The 14,595-nt window shown below is 43.5% G+C and overlaps 1 protein-coding gene across 1 annotated transcript in view; it reads right to left on the minus strand.

Annotated features, from left to right (window-relative positions):
- Window positions 1–14,595, minus strand: part of ehbp1 (EH domain binding protein 1) — a 373,177-nt gene that overhangs the window by 261,952 nt on the left and 96,630 nt on the right. The window contains exons 7-8 of the mRNA XM_055638879.1: window positions 10,383–10,522; window positions 1,422–1,526 (exon numbers count right to left, since the gene is read on the minus strand). Coding sequence (XP_055494854.1) covers window positions 1,422–1,526; window positions 10,383–10,522 — 245 coding nt within the window. The remainder of the gene's footprint in view (window positions 1–1,421; window positions 1,527–10,382; window positions 10,523–14,595) is intronic.

A 14,595-nucleotide genomic window follows, 5' to 3' on the forward strand; every position in this document is an offset into this window, starting at 1 on the left:
TTTATCAAAGGCCACTCGTCAAATATCTAGTGATCCATAATATAATATTCAACGTGATTTTCTGACTTTATCACTCTACAATAATAGAGGGTTAGATTTTTCATTTCCACACAAGTTACCACCCACAAAATAGTCAAATCCAAACTTTCATGATTGTACCAGAAGGCTAATGGCTTTCACAAAACGGTTGGTCATTTGGAGGGCTGGCCTAACTAATGAATTATTGAACAAGCAGCAGATCACTTTCAGAAAAGACCTGCACCTGAGATGAGGGAATTCAGTCAAAATCCAGAATTCAATGTTTTTGGCACCAATCAAGAAGAAGGTTTCCCACTACTGTAGGGAATCCAGCAAATTAAATACATTTACCATGAGTTAATAAGAACAACATTAAAATTTTGTCCGTCATGGAAGGCTGCATTGTGCTGTTTGGGTTTTTCTATATAATATTTTATATTTTCGGTTTCCACCATAATTTCCAATCGGGGAACTGACATTCTACAAAAATTCTTACCTTTTGAAGACAGTGAGTTTAAATTGACACCCACGAGTTAGGAGAAATTGCCTCATGCTTAGATTGTCAAAACCCATGATAGGTCTACATGACGCTCTCTATCTGACCCAAAGTAGTGTTAGTTTCTCCTGAGTCTCTCATTATAACAGAATCCTCCCATCATCTTATGATCTTTAACTGCCTGTTGCAAGGCTTGAACAACCTTTCTCCAGGCTAATGTATTAGAGAATTCCCGGAGTGAGAAAAGCAAATCAGAAGGCAGGCATGATCTCTGCATAATTGAGGAGGCAGAGTGGGGATAGTGAGGAGACTATTTCATCCTCTAACAGAAAGACAAGGCAGCTTCAGAAACCTATCTTTTACTCTTACAAAATATCAGCACACACACTCGACGAAATCACTCCCGTTGGGAGGTATAGGATGTGCACTTTCTTGAAACAATCCAAAACTTAAAAATCAGGATAAACAAACATATTCCAGTACTGGAAAGGAATGATTCCACCCCACAAGGTCAATGGTTTCCTGCAATCATTCTCAATTGGCTAACCAATAGACTACAACAAAAGAAGAAAAACAGGTTATTCAATTGACTTTTTTTCTGACAATAACATTTAATAGTAGTCTGAATTCAAGCCTTTACACATATGCAGAACAGAATCCCACATGCAGCACTCTGCATCCCGAGTAGTTCCCAGCTTTAATACGGGGAGAAATGCACTGGATATGTACTGCTGTACCACAGGCAGCAAATGAAAAAGGACATGCATGCAATTACCAAAGAGCATATCAGCAGATACAAGAAAATAATTTAAGCAAAAGCAAAACAAGTGAGGTGACAGAACATTACAGCTCACAAACGACAGCACAGAAGCAGAGCATGAAAGAGAAAGGAAGAAAGCTTGTAGACCTTCAGAAGAACTGGTTGATTTAGCTGCGGGCTTATTTGCTTGTTTTAGGCAGTCATCGTGTTCTTCATCTAAGCTGCTCAGAGCATTCAACTGGTTTACTATCTCTGTAAACACAAGCCAGTCGAAATAATTATGTCAGGAATTTCTGCAACATGCGGAGGGAGGCAAAGTGCTCCCAAAAGACATTCCTTATCAGATTTATCTTATGTCTCATTAGCAATTCAGGACTTTAATGTTATTCATATTGTGTACAATTCCTTCAAATATGAACCAAACTCTTGCTTGTAAAGAACCAAATGCTCTGTTCAGTTGCTCAAGTTGTATTCTTGTGCGATATGCTTCAAGCAGTTCTGATTCAGCAGAAACACATGCAGAAAGGACGTTCAGTATCATTAGAACCAAGGATTAAACGTTCATCATATTTTACAAGATTTTTGCATTTAACATCATTAGTCGTGAATAGTTGCTGATTAACAACAATGGTAGAAAAAACATTATAATGAACACAGATTCTTAACAGTACTGCAATGACCAAGTCAATCAGTGTTAATAAAACCAATTAATAAACCAATTAAAAAAAATGCCCCTATACACGATATTGAGCAGCGGTGGCCAACATTCACAGTCTTCATCAGAGTTCTTCAGCATCACAGTTCAATGTTTTCAGCCACGTTAAAGATTCAAGGAGGGGTTTATGGGGAGAAGGCAGGACAATAGGGTTTGGGGTGAGAGATAGATCAGCCATGATTGAATGGGCTGAATGGCCTAATTCTACTCCTATTCCTTATGAGATGGTTTACTTGCTGATATATCACGCTGAGAAGTCTTAAATGCCTTGTCTGTAAGCATTCTTCTATTCTATTGCATTGTTTAATTTATACAAAAATGCTTCAAGAAATAAGAAAAAAGTCAAAGACTTTTGCTTTCAAAATAAGCTGCTCTTCTCACGCCAAGATCAACTCCCATGGACCATCCCAGAGTCAAGCTCTGAGGTGATCATTCACAATCACATCTTCAATAGAATGTTTCTGGTTGTCTCTCAGGAATAGCTACTTCCCCACAGCCATTTTCTGTTGTTGCACTTTATCAGTTTATTTATTCATGTGTGTATATATTTATATTATGGTATATGGTCACACTTATCTGTTTTGTAGTAAATGACTACTATGTTCTGTGTGCTGAAGCAAAGGAAGAATTTCATTGTCCCATACAGGGACACATGACAATAAACTCACTTGAACTTGAACTCTTATTTGCATACTGGACCATCTCTGCCTCTGTGGTTTTGTAATATTTTGTGAAAGTTTCTTCTCGTGGTGTTCTCTATTCTTCATTAAATACAGTATATGTTCATTTATTTTTATTGCAATAATTAAACTCATTTTATTAAGCACATTTAGCAATTCTTCTCCCTTTGATTACCATAGAGCCTCCCACCCCATTGATAAGAATGTTTCTTGTCATTTAATTCCCAAATCTTTCTCTATTCTGCTGGTTTTTATTTGCAGCACATAGTTTCTCTGTACTACAGAAAGTTGAGAACGCACCACATTTGCAGCTGTATTTTGACTTTATACACTTTCCCAACTTCATGAAAGCATCTGCAAACATTCTGCAATTTCCCCCTTCACCAACTTCTCAAGGTCATTGTGGTGACAGGTCAGGTGATAGAACAACATAGTCAGACCAAGACAAGCAACTGAAATATGTAGGAAGGAACTGCAGATGCTGGTTTAAACCGAAGATAGACACAAAAAACTGGAGTAACTCAGCGGGGCGGGCAGAATCTCTGGAGAGAAGGAATGGCTGACGTTTCGGGTCTGAAGAAGGGACTCGACCCGAAAAGTCACCCATTCTTTCTCTCCAGAGATGTTGCCTGTCTTGCTGAGTTACTCCAATTTTTTGTGTCCATCTTCAACAGAAATATGTACTTCTTCCCAAAAAGTAATTTCTTACTCTCCCAAGGTACTTTGCAGTGATTTGCCTCTGATTTATGGGTCATAATATTATGCTGCTTATACTAAGAATCCAGGTTATTTTAGCAGCAAAAGACTTTCATTTCAGACCGAAACAAATAATTCTGAATTACAATAATTCCATGTTTACTGATACCAGTATATGTTCACTGTACACTGCATTTAAAATGTTGGTGCTTGCAGCATTTGGAAGAAATTCTGAATCATATCATATCGCCGTCCTCTGCCTCAGAGGGCGGTGGAGGCAGGTTCTCCAGATGCTTTCAAGAGAGAGCTAAATAGGGCTCTTAAAGATAGCGGAGTCAGGGGATATGAGGAGAAGGCAGGAACGGGGTACTGATTGGGGATGATCAGCCATGATCATATTGAATGGCGGTGCTGGCTCGAAGGGCCAAATGGCCTACTCCTGCACCTATTGTCTATTGTCTATTATCCTTAAGAATGGGTTTTTAGCTAAGTATTCTCAATGCCGAATCTAAAATGTTCCCATCCAGTTAACATGTACAATTCCATTGTTCTCCCTTTAGCTGGAAGTTAATCCATTCACTGGTTAAGTGGAAGGAAAAATATTTCCAATTGACTGCATTTGACTTAAAGATTCCTTTAAAGATGATGAATAATGCTAAACACCCATTACAAAAAGCTCAGGATGATGTCAATTACTGAAATCTAGGCAAATAATTTGCTACATAAAAATAATTAAAATGGAATAAATGTTAGATATTTACTCTCACCATTACCTCAGGCAACAGATCCATTTATAATAAATTTAATTTTGAAATTATGAATCAGCCATTTTGTGAATTAGTTTGCACATGATTGGCAATTTGTTCTATTTATATGGCATAACTGTTCATAAGTACCGAAAACATATCAGTCCAAATAATGACAGTCAGAAGCAAATTCATTGCCACGGATTGTGGTGGCCAAGACCTTGGGTATATTTAAGGCGGAGATTAACAGATACTTGATTGGTACGCGTGTCAGGGGTTATGGGGAGAAGGCAGGATAATGGGGTTGAGAGGGAAAGATAGGTAAACCATGATTGATTGGCAGCGTAGACTCAATGGGCCGAATGGCCTACTTCTGTTCCTTTGACTTATGCACATGCTCACAGAAACATAGAAAATAGGTGCAGGAGTAAGCCATTCGGCCCATCGAGACAGCACACCATTCAATATGATAATGGCTGATCATCCAAAATCAGTACCCCGTTCCTGCTCTTTCCCCACATCCCTTGATTCCTTTAGCCCTGAAAGCTAAATCCAACTCTCCCTTGAAAACATCCAGTGAATTGGCCTCCAGTGCCTTCTGTGGCAGAGAATTCCACAGATTCACAAGTCAACTCAATTATTTGATCAACTCAAACTTTGGAACAAGTGTCACAAACCTTTTGCAAACCTTGAATTTATAACGTCTTGTTAGAAAACGAGGCAATTTATGGGTTGGATGACAAATTGCTTCTTGATGAATTAACTTATCATGGTGGAACAGATTTATATAACACAATTGATAATTTTAATTTCCTTTAACTGTTATTAAACCAATCAAAAAATACCAATAAAATCTAATCTTAAAGGTTGAGGAAAGTTAATGTTGAGATCATAATATCCTGTTATTCAAAACCATAATGTAAAAAAAAGATGAAAATATGTTTTCACAACATTATTGCGATTGTCTCAATCAGAAGCCATACAAAGAAACAAACGCAACCCCAAGTACATCAATGATACAACGATGCACTCTGACCATTTTAGTTATTAGTTGAACCTATCTAATTTCTAATACTCAGCGTGGAAACACTTGCACTTATGTTTACAAGAAACCTGCAGAGTAAGGTTTACCAAACATTGTTCATCAGACCCAAAAAAGCAGCAACATATTCCTCAATCAAAATAATTTTCAATGTTATTCTTCTTTATTTATCAAGAAATATATATTGATTTATGGAGAACCCACGCACGGCATTAATGGTCCAAGGTTTCTGCAATAGAAGTGGCGCTGAATGTCAAGGAAAGGTGATGAAATGCTCCTTTGTTGGAAATGTTGATGTCAGAGAATACAGAACAGTAGAACACAGGATCACGCACTTAGATTCACAATGCCCCTGTGTATAATCTTGCCTGCATCTCTTCTTTAAACTTTGACCTTTTCACCTTAAGGCTATGCCCTCTAGCCTATGACATTTTTACTTCTGCTTCTACTACTTCTTCTATTCTGGGTTAAGGGCTGTCCCACTTAGGCAATTTTTTAGGCGATTAGGCTGTCGCCATATAGGTGTCACCTATATGGTCTCCTCAGTCGCCCAAAGAATTGTAGCGTTTTTCTGGTCGCCGCTAGATTTTGAAATGTTTAAAACTTTTCGGTGACAGCTGGCTTAACGCCAATGAGCATAGGTTGACTTCTCCTGATGTGGGTGCTGTCATAGGTTGTCGTCAGGATGATGTAGGTTGTCACCAGGTGACGTAGGTTGTCGCCGGTGCTGACTTTGGTGAATTCCATTGGCAACTACCTACAACAGGTACTGGCGACTGAATTGTCTTGTTGTCATCAGTTTTCGCCGACAGGGTCGTACCTTGTCATAGCCTGTCACGGGTGGACGTAGGTTGTTGTAGGTGTGGTCGTAGGTGGACGTCCTAATGGGTCGCCGGTTGTCAGTAGCTTGCCGTAGCTTGACGTTGACTAGGTGATAGGTTGTTGTAGACAATGTCATAGACATTGTCATATGGAGGGGTCCAGTCACCGGTTTTTCGGCAAACTGCTATGACTATGACATTCGCCGGCAGTTGCCAAAAAATCACCTAAGTGGGACAGGCCCATTACAATTTACCCGGTTTACATAGAAACATAGAAAATAGGTGCAGGAGTAGGCCATTCGGCCCTTCAAGCCTGCACCGCCATTCAATATGATCATGGCTGATCATCCAACTCAGTATCCCATCCCTGCCTTCTCTCCATACCCCCTGATCCTTTTAGCCACAAGGGCCACATCTAACTCCCTCTTAAATAAAGCCAATGAACTGGCCTCAACTACCTTCTGTGGCAGAGAATTCCAGAGATTCACCACTCTCTGTGTGAAAAATTATTTTCTCATCTCGGTCCTCAAAGACTTCCCTCTTATCCTTAAACTGCGACCTCTATTTCTGGACTTCCCCAACATCGGGAATAATCTTCCTGCATCTAGCCTGTCCAACCCCTTAATGGCTAGTTTTCACGGGGCGACTTGACGCAAGATGTAGCCAGAGTGGAGTGGTCGTGGTCTAGCACGATATCACGCGATATCACGGGGGGGGTAGACAAAGAGTTCCCACGGTACTCGGCAATTCCGTCATTTTTGCGAGTGACTTGTCCGTCTCCCGATCTTTCCCGTTAATCGTGAATGAACATCGTGGACTGTAGTGTAGTTAATCACGTGGCACAAATGATGTTCCTTTGTTGTCACACACTATATTGGTTTTTTTCACCCGAGCTCTTTAATGAGCTGGAGAATAATCTGTGTTTTTTTAGACAAATGTTGTTTGGTGTGATGCACCTTCTCTCAATATGTGCAAGAAGTCGTCTTTTTATTTTGTCAAATATGAATAAAGACAGTGTCTCACATTGGCCGTGATGATAGTGTTATTTTATGATCTACTGACAGGTGAAACTTTCAGTCTGAAGAAGGCTCTCGACCCGAAACGCCACCCGTTCCTTCTCTCCAGAGATGCTGCCTGTCCCGCTGAGTTGCTCCAAGCAACTGGTGTCTATCTTCAAAGGACTGACCAGGACTGCCTCTCTCTCTATCTCTCTCTCTCTCTCCCTCCCTCCCTCTCACACAGGCATGACTGGAGGAACTCCGCGGGCCAGGCAGCATTTACGGAGGGAAATGGACAGGCGACCCATTCTTCAGGCTGCCTTATGTCTCTCTCCCCCCCCCCCCCCCCAACTCCCACCCACACACACGAATGCTGGAGAAACTCAGCGGGTGCAGCGGGGCCGAAACGTTGTCTATTTCCTTCGTTCCATAGATGCTGCTGCACCCGCGGAGTTTCTCCAGCATTCGCGTGTGTGGGTGGGAGTTGGGGGGGGGGGGGGGGGGGGGGAGGGGGGGGAGAGAGAGACATAAGGCAGCCTGAAGAATGGGTCGCCTGTCCATTTCCCTCCGTAGATGCTGCCTGGCCCGCGGAGTTCCTCCATTCATGCCTGTGTGAGAGGGAGGGAGGAGAGAGAGAGAGAGAGAGAGGCACACACAAGGTGAATGCGAAATCTCACCTGCCTGTTTCAGTGACAGACACCCACCGCCAGTAAATGAAGACACCCCCATCTGTCTCCACCTCCTCTCCCTCGACTCCCCCACCTTTCCCTCCCAACTCCAGTCCCGTCCCGACCCCCTGGGAAACTGAAGGGTTCCCGCTGTAATTAAAGAGTTCCCACGGTAGACTGTAAAACTGGGACCCTGGTTCTGACCTCCCCCAACATCGGGAACATTCTTCCTCCATCTAGCTTGTCCAATCCCGTAGATACGATTAGACAGGTATCTAGTTATTTAATTCAATTAATGATTTCTATCGCCCAGCCTCTCATCTTTCAATCGGGTTCGGCCAGGAAGGAACTGCAGATGCTGGATTAAAACGAAGATAGACACAACATGTAGCTCAGCGGGACAAGCAGCATATCAGAAGGGTCTCGACCCGAAATGTTACCCATTCCTTCTCCCCAAAGATGCTGCCTGCCGTCGAACTCATTCTCTTTAAACCGGCATCTGCTGTTCCTTCCGACACATACACAAGAAATAAGCAACTTTTCGGGCCGAAACGTTGCCTATTTCCTTCGTTCCATAGATGCTGCTGCACCCGCTGAGTTTCTCCAGCATTTGTGTGTGTGGGTGGGAGTTGGGGGGTAGAGAGATAAGGCAGCCTGAGGAAAGGCTCGCCTGTCAATTTCCCTCCGTAGATGCTGCCTGGCCCGCGGAGTTCCTCCAGTTAGAAACTGCTTTCAGACAAAAAGAGACACACTGACATTAATGAAATGCTTGTTAGCTAGTTTTATTAGATTTGTATGTAAATAGCAAATTGGCTGGATTCACTCTATCCAACTTCCGGGTTCACCGTTCGCAGGAGTTCCCACGGTAACCGCAAGAGTTACTACGGATATCGCACGGGACACTTCGTTCATAAAATGTTGCAATGCTCAACCACAAGTGCACAAGTCACTCTTGGACAAATTCAAACATGTTTGAATTTTCTCCCGAGTACCCAAGTTACACGATTACCTGCCGTTAGCGCCACGGTGGTCCACGAATGCCGTACTGTTACCGCACGAGGTTCCCACGATGTTAAACTCTGGTTACCTCTTGCGTCAAGTCGCCCCGTGAAAAGGGGGTTTAAGAATTTTGTAAGTTTCTATAAGATCCCCCCTCAATCTTCTAAATTCTAGCGAATACAAGCCGAGTCTATCCAGTCTTTCTTCATATGAAAGTCCTGCCATCCGGGGAATCAGTCTGGTGAACCTTCTCTGTACTCCCTCTATGGTAAGAATGTCTTTCCTCAGATTAGGAGACCAAAACTGTACGCAATACTCCAGGTGTGGTCTCACCAAGACCCTGTACAACTGCAGTAGAACCGCCCTGCTCTTTTACAATGCTGACTCTTCCATACCTCTGCAATCAAACAAGATTATTCAGCAGTCTCTGCATAATACCCAGATTCTCATGGTGGATTCACAGTGTACACTATCAAGTCATTTGCCAATAAAACTATTGATTCATAGATACGAAAGGCAAATATTTAAAATCAGGGAGGTTTCTCAGTGAAAATTGAAACATCTGTGTCATAGTAATGCAAATCTCCCCTGGGTAACAAGGGCAAAGGCTCCTAAAGAACCCCTCGTTGTGGCATATATTCGTACAGCACGAGGCACAGCTGCAATCATTTCACGTAATTTCAAGAAATCTACTTTTTTGTTCATATTTGGCCCAGAGCTACAGTTGTTTCTGGAGATGTGCTTCTGCGAAAACCTGAACCATGAATTACTAAGTGTCCAGACCTGAAACGTCACCCGTCCTTATTCTTCAGAGTTGCTGCCTGACGAGCTGAGTTACTCCAACACTTTGTGTCTATGTAACTGAGCACACTATTTGTCTGCACATGCCTTGTGACTGCACTGTTGATCACATCTTCCATCACTTTGAGAGGAGGATAGAAGAATGGGAATCGGATTGGCCTGCGTGATTTTAGACAGGACATTTTTGGGAAAGCTTCCTAATTGCTATGTTTATGCAAGTGCTGCAATTATGTTGGAACAACTTGGCCACAGGGATGGCTATTTCTAGCTTTTTCGCACCTGAAGCACTGGATGCTTCAGCTTCTATGAGTTTGCTTCATCCAATACTCTCAGAACTTTCTGCACATATTGTGGATTAACTGAACTTCTCAGGGTTGGTTTATGTGATTGGGGGCATTTCAGGATCAAGTGGAAATGGATCACCCAATGGCACTGATTGCAAAAGATGTCAGCAGATTTACAACGGTTAGTCACCCATCACTTCTTAGTAAATTATAAGGAAAATATGAATTACTACTCTTATCATTTTTAATGTTACAATATGGAACATAAACAGTTAACAATCTGACAGAATCCTAATCACAAACATGCAAGAACATTAAACTCAATAGTGTAAAATAAACAAACGTGTCAATCATAACAAGATTCATGGCCTCTCCTTTCTGACGTCTGGAAATAGTACACACATTTAGTCCCGAATGGTCTTCAAACACGTATCAATAATGAGAGAAAGGGAAATGTTAAACATACTATAATGTCCATGAGAATAAAATATGAAACGACCTTTACGGAAGACATAGAATAAGTGAAAGCAAAAATCAATATTAATGCATCTTCAACAATACTAACAATACAATAATATTAATGCACCTTCAACCCACTATCTGATGCCAAATTTCTCTCGCAGCATTTAAATCTGAAGTAGTTATTAAGAGATCAAACCTGTGATCTTTGCTGACTTTTCTTCTTGATTCACCCGATTTTCTTCTTCATCATCATTTTCTTCCTCAAAGTCATCCAAGTTTCCAATATCAGCTTGTTTCATGCTCATTAGACTCGCCAGGCTTTGCATATCCTCATCCCTGTTTATCACAATCATATCTAATGAAAAGCTGTTTTCATATTTCAGAATGTTCATTGACAAAATTGATATTTATCTTGGAAAACAGATTATCCTGAGTCCCCGTGCAAGGCCATGGCATGTGAGATGTCACCAAATATGAAAACTGAATCGCACTGTCTCTCTCATCGAAAATTAGCGCAAGGGGTAGGGAACTGCAATTAGCGGTAATTCCACATAGGTGAAGAAGGGGCGGAGGACGGGGGGTGGAGGAGGGGGGTAGAAGAGGGGGGCTGAGGAGGTGGGGGGGGGGAGGAGAGGGGTGGAGGAGGGGGGGGGGCGGAGGAGAGAGGTGGAGGGAGGGGGGGGGTGGAGGAGGATGGAGGGGGGTGGAGGGGGGGGGGGAGGGGGGGGGTGGAGGAGAGGGGGGGAGGAGGGGGGGGGGTGGAGGAGGGGGGGGTGGAGGAGGGGGGGGGAGGAGGGGGGTGGAGGAGGGGGGGGAGGGAGGAGGGGGGGGGGGCGGAGGAGGGGTGGAGGAGGGGGGGTGAGGAGGGGGGGTGGAGGAGGGGGGTGGAGGAGGGGGGGTGGAGGAGTGGGGGGTGGGGGGTGTAGGAGGGGGGAGTGTAGGAGGGGGGGTGGAGGAGGGGGGTAGAAGGGGAGATGGAGGGGGGGGGGGGGTTGGGTGGATTGAGGTGAGGGAGGTAGAAAGGGGGGGGTGGAGGAGGGGGTGGAGGAGTAGTGTGGAGGGGGGGGGTGGAGGAGGGTGTAGGAGGGGGGTGGAGGAGTAGGTAGAGGAGTGTAGAGGAGGGGGGTGAGGGGAGGTGGAGGGGGGGGGGTGGGTGGATTGAGGTGAGGGAGGTAGAAAGGGGGGGTGGAGGTGGGGGGGGGGGGTTGAGGTGAGGGGGTGAGACCAGCCAAGAACGAATTTCCGTTACCACTCGTGATCAAAGCATTTTACCGGTAGGGTGGATTTGATTTTAAAATAATTTCACTTTGCATGAGGCAATTCAATAAACAAAGATCATTTAATCCAAACATTATTGCTCAGTCGTACAATTTGTGACATAACTGCAACAATTGCGGCACGTTAGCCTGAAATTTCAGCGCTGTATAATGTAGCAGAGATGTAAAATTGTGATGAATATGTCATAAATAAATCATTTATCACGATTTTACATTTCTGCAGAATCTTATGCAAATATGACCTTTTTATCAAAAAGCCTCAATAATCTATTCTAGAATGGTCATGAAATGAAATATTGAACATTTAAATATCTCCATGAAATTATAATATCAATTGTCACAGTTTTCACTGTATTTCTTGCCCATTTGTTCAACCTTGAGGAAACGGAATCTACCCAGCAATATAATCTGCATATCTTCCACTCGAAGAAACAATAATGGCAGAGCTCTTGCAGTAAATTCATTGTTAAAAAGTTCTACTATGCCCATCAGTAACTTGAATCCTAGCGCTGAGACGCGACCAGGGAGATCGACGTCAGGGAGAGCCATAGTAGTGGGTGACTCCATTGTCCGAGGTGTGGACAGGAAATTATGTGGCAACAGGCGAGACTCGAGGATATTGTGTTGCCTCCCTGGTGCCAGGGTCCAAGATGTTTCGGTCCGACTTCAGAACATCCTCGAGAGGGAAGGGGAGCAGCCGGAAGTAGTTGTGCATGTAGGCACAAATGATGTGGGTAAGAAGAGGAAGGAGGTTCTGCAACCTGAGTATAAAGAACTAGGGACAACCTGTACAAAAGGGACGGGTTACACCTTCATTGGAGGGGGACTGACATTCTGGCACGCAGGTTTGCTCGTGCTACACGGGTGGGGGGAAGGAGTCAACAACATGGACGCGTATGTGTGCAGCTAACGGGAAAGAGAGTGTAGGAAAGGCCACGTTTAAACTAACAGGGCAGGGGGATGGGACCCAATTCAAAGAGACAGAGGGACATAAAAGGAGGCCAGAGGTAAAAGGTAGAAGGGAGATAAGAAAAACTAAGCTGAAGCTTTGTGCCTTAATGCGAGGAGCATTGGAAATAAAGTGGATGAATTGAATGCGCAGTTAGTAGTTAAGGGATATGATATAGTCAGAATTACAGAGGCATGGCTCCAGGGTGACCAAGGCTGGGAGCAAAACATGCAGGGGTATTCGATATTCAGGAAGGATAGACAGAAAGGAAGAGGAGGTGGGGTGGCATTGCTGATCAAAGAGGAGATTAATGCAATAGCAAGGAGAGACATTAGCTTGGATGCTGTAGAAACGGTATAACTAGAACTGCGAAATAGCCAAGGGCAGAAAACGTTTGTTGGAGTTGTATACAGACCACCAAGCAGCAGTAGGGAGGTTGCGGATAGCATCAAGCAGGAAATTAGGGATACGTGTAGTAAAGGTACAGCGTTATCATGGTTGACTTTAACCTACATATAGATTGGGTCAACCAAATTGAGGAGGAGGATTTCCTGGAATGTATACGGGATGGGTTTTTAAACCAATATGTCGAGGAACCGACTAGAGGGCAGACCATCCTAGACTGGGTATTGTGTAATGAGGAAAATTTAGTTAGTGATCCTGTTGTGCAAGACCCATTGGACAACAGTGACCATAATATGGTGGAATTCTGCATTAGGATGGAGAGTGACACGGTTAATTCAGAGATTAGGGTGCTGAACTTGAATAAAGGAGACTTTGAAGGTATGAGACGGGAATTGGCCAGGATAGACTGGCAAATTATACTTTAAGGGTTGACGGTGGAGATGCAATGGCAAAGATTTAAAGACCGCATGGATGAACATCCAGAAATTGTTCATCCCTGTCTGGTGAAAAAATAAAACGGGGAATGCGGCTCAACCGTGGCTGACGAGGGAAATAAAGCAAAGTGTTAAATCCAACGAAGAGGCATATAAATTGGCCAGAGGAAGCGGCAAACCGGAGGACTGGGAGAAATTTAAAACTCAACAGCGGACGGTTAATTAAGAGGGGGGGGAAAGTGCATGAAAGAAAGTTTGCGGGGAATATAAAAGCTGACTGTAAAAGTTTCTTTAGGTATGTAAAAAGGAAAAGTTTAGTGAAGACAAATGTAGGTCCCTTACTGTCAGAGACAGGTAAATTTATAATGGGAAACAAGGAAATAGCAGAATAGTTAAACAAGTACTTCGGTTCTGTCTTCCCTAAGGAAGACACAAACAATCTCCCAGAAATACTAGGGGAGCGAGGATCTAGTGGGGGTTGAGGAACTGAAAGAAATTTTCATTAGGCGAGAAATAGTATTGGGTAGGCTAATGGGATTGAAGGATGATAAATCCCCGGGGCCTGATGGACTGCATCCCAGGGTCCTCGGGGAGGTGGCTCTAGAAATAGTGGACGCATTGGTGATAATTTTCCAATGTTCAACAGATTCAGGATCAGTTCCTGTGGATTGGCGGATAGCTAATGTTATTCCACTTTTCAAGAAAGGAGCGAGATTTATCCCTGGGATGGCGGGACTGATATGAGGAAAGATTGAAAAGACTAGGCTTGTATTCACTGGAGTTTATAAGGATAAGGGGGAATCTTATACAGGTAGAAACATATAACATTATAAAAGGACTGGACAAGCTAGATACAGGAAAAATGTTCCCAATGTTGGGCGAATCCAGAACCAGAGGCCACAGTCCAAGAATAAAGGGGAGGCCATTTAAGATTGAGGTGAGAAAAAACTTTTTCACCCAGAGAGTTGTGAATTCGTGGAATTCCCTGCCACAGAGGGCAGTGGAGGCCAAATCACTGGATGGATATAAGAGAGAGTTAGATAGAGCTCTCGGGGCTAGTGGGGTCAAGGGATATGGGGAGACTAATGTACTGAAGGATGATAAATCCCCGGGGCCAGTTTAAATTCCACCACCAGTTTAAATTCCATTTGGAATATTTTGGAGGACCAAGAAACCAAGGAGAAGGCAGGAACGGGTTATTGATTGGGGACGATCAGCCATGATCGCAATGAATGGCGGTGCTGGCTCAAAGGGCCGAATGGCCTCCTCCTGCACCTATTTTCTATGTTTCTATGTATTCGAAGGGGAGTTAGAGGCGACCGTGGCTGACAAGGGAAGTCAAGG

The sequence above is a fragment of the Leucoraja erinacea genome, chromosome 8 (assembly GCF_028641065.1).
Source record: "Leucoraja erinacea ecotype New England chromosome 8, Leri_hhj_1, whole genome shotgun sequence".
Classification (NCBI taxonomy): Eukaryota; Metazoa; Chordata; class Chondrichthyes; order Rajiformes; family Rajidae; genus Leucoraja; species Leucoraja erinaceus.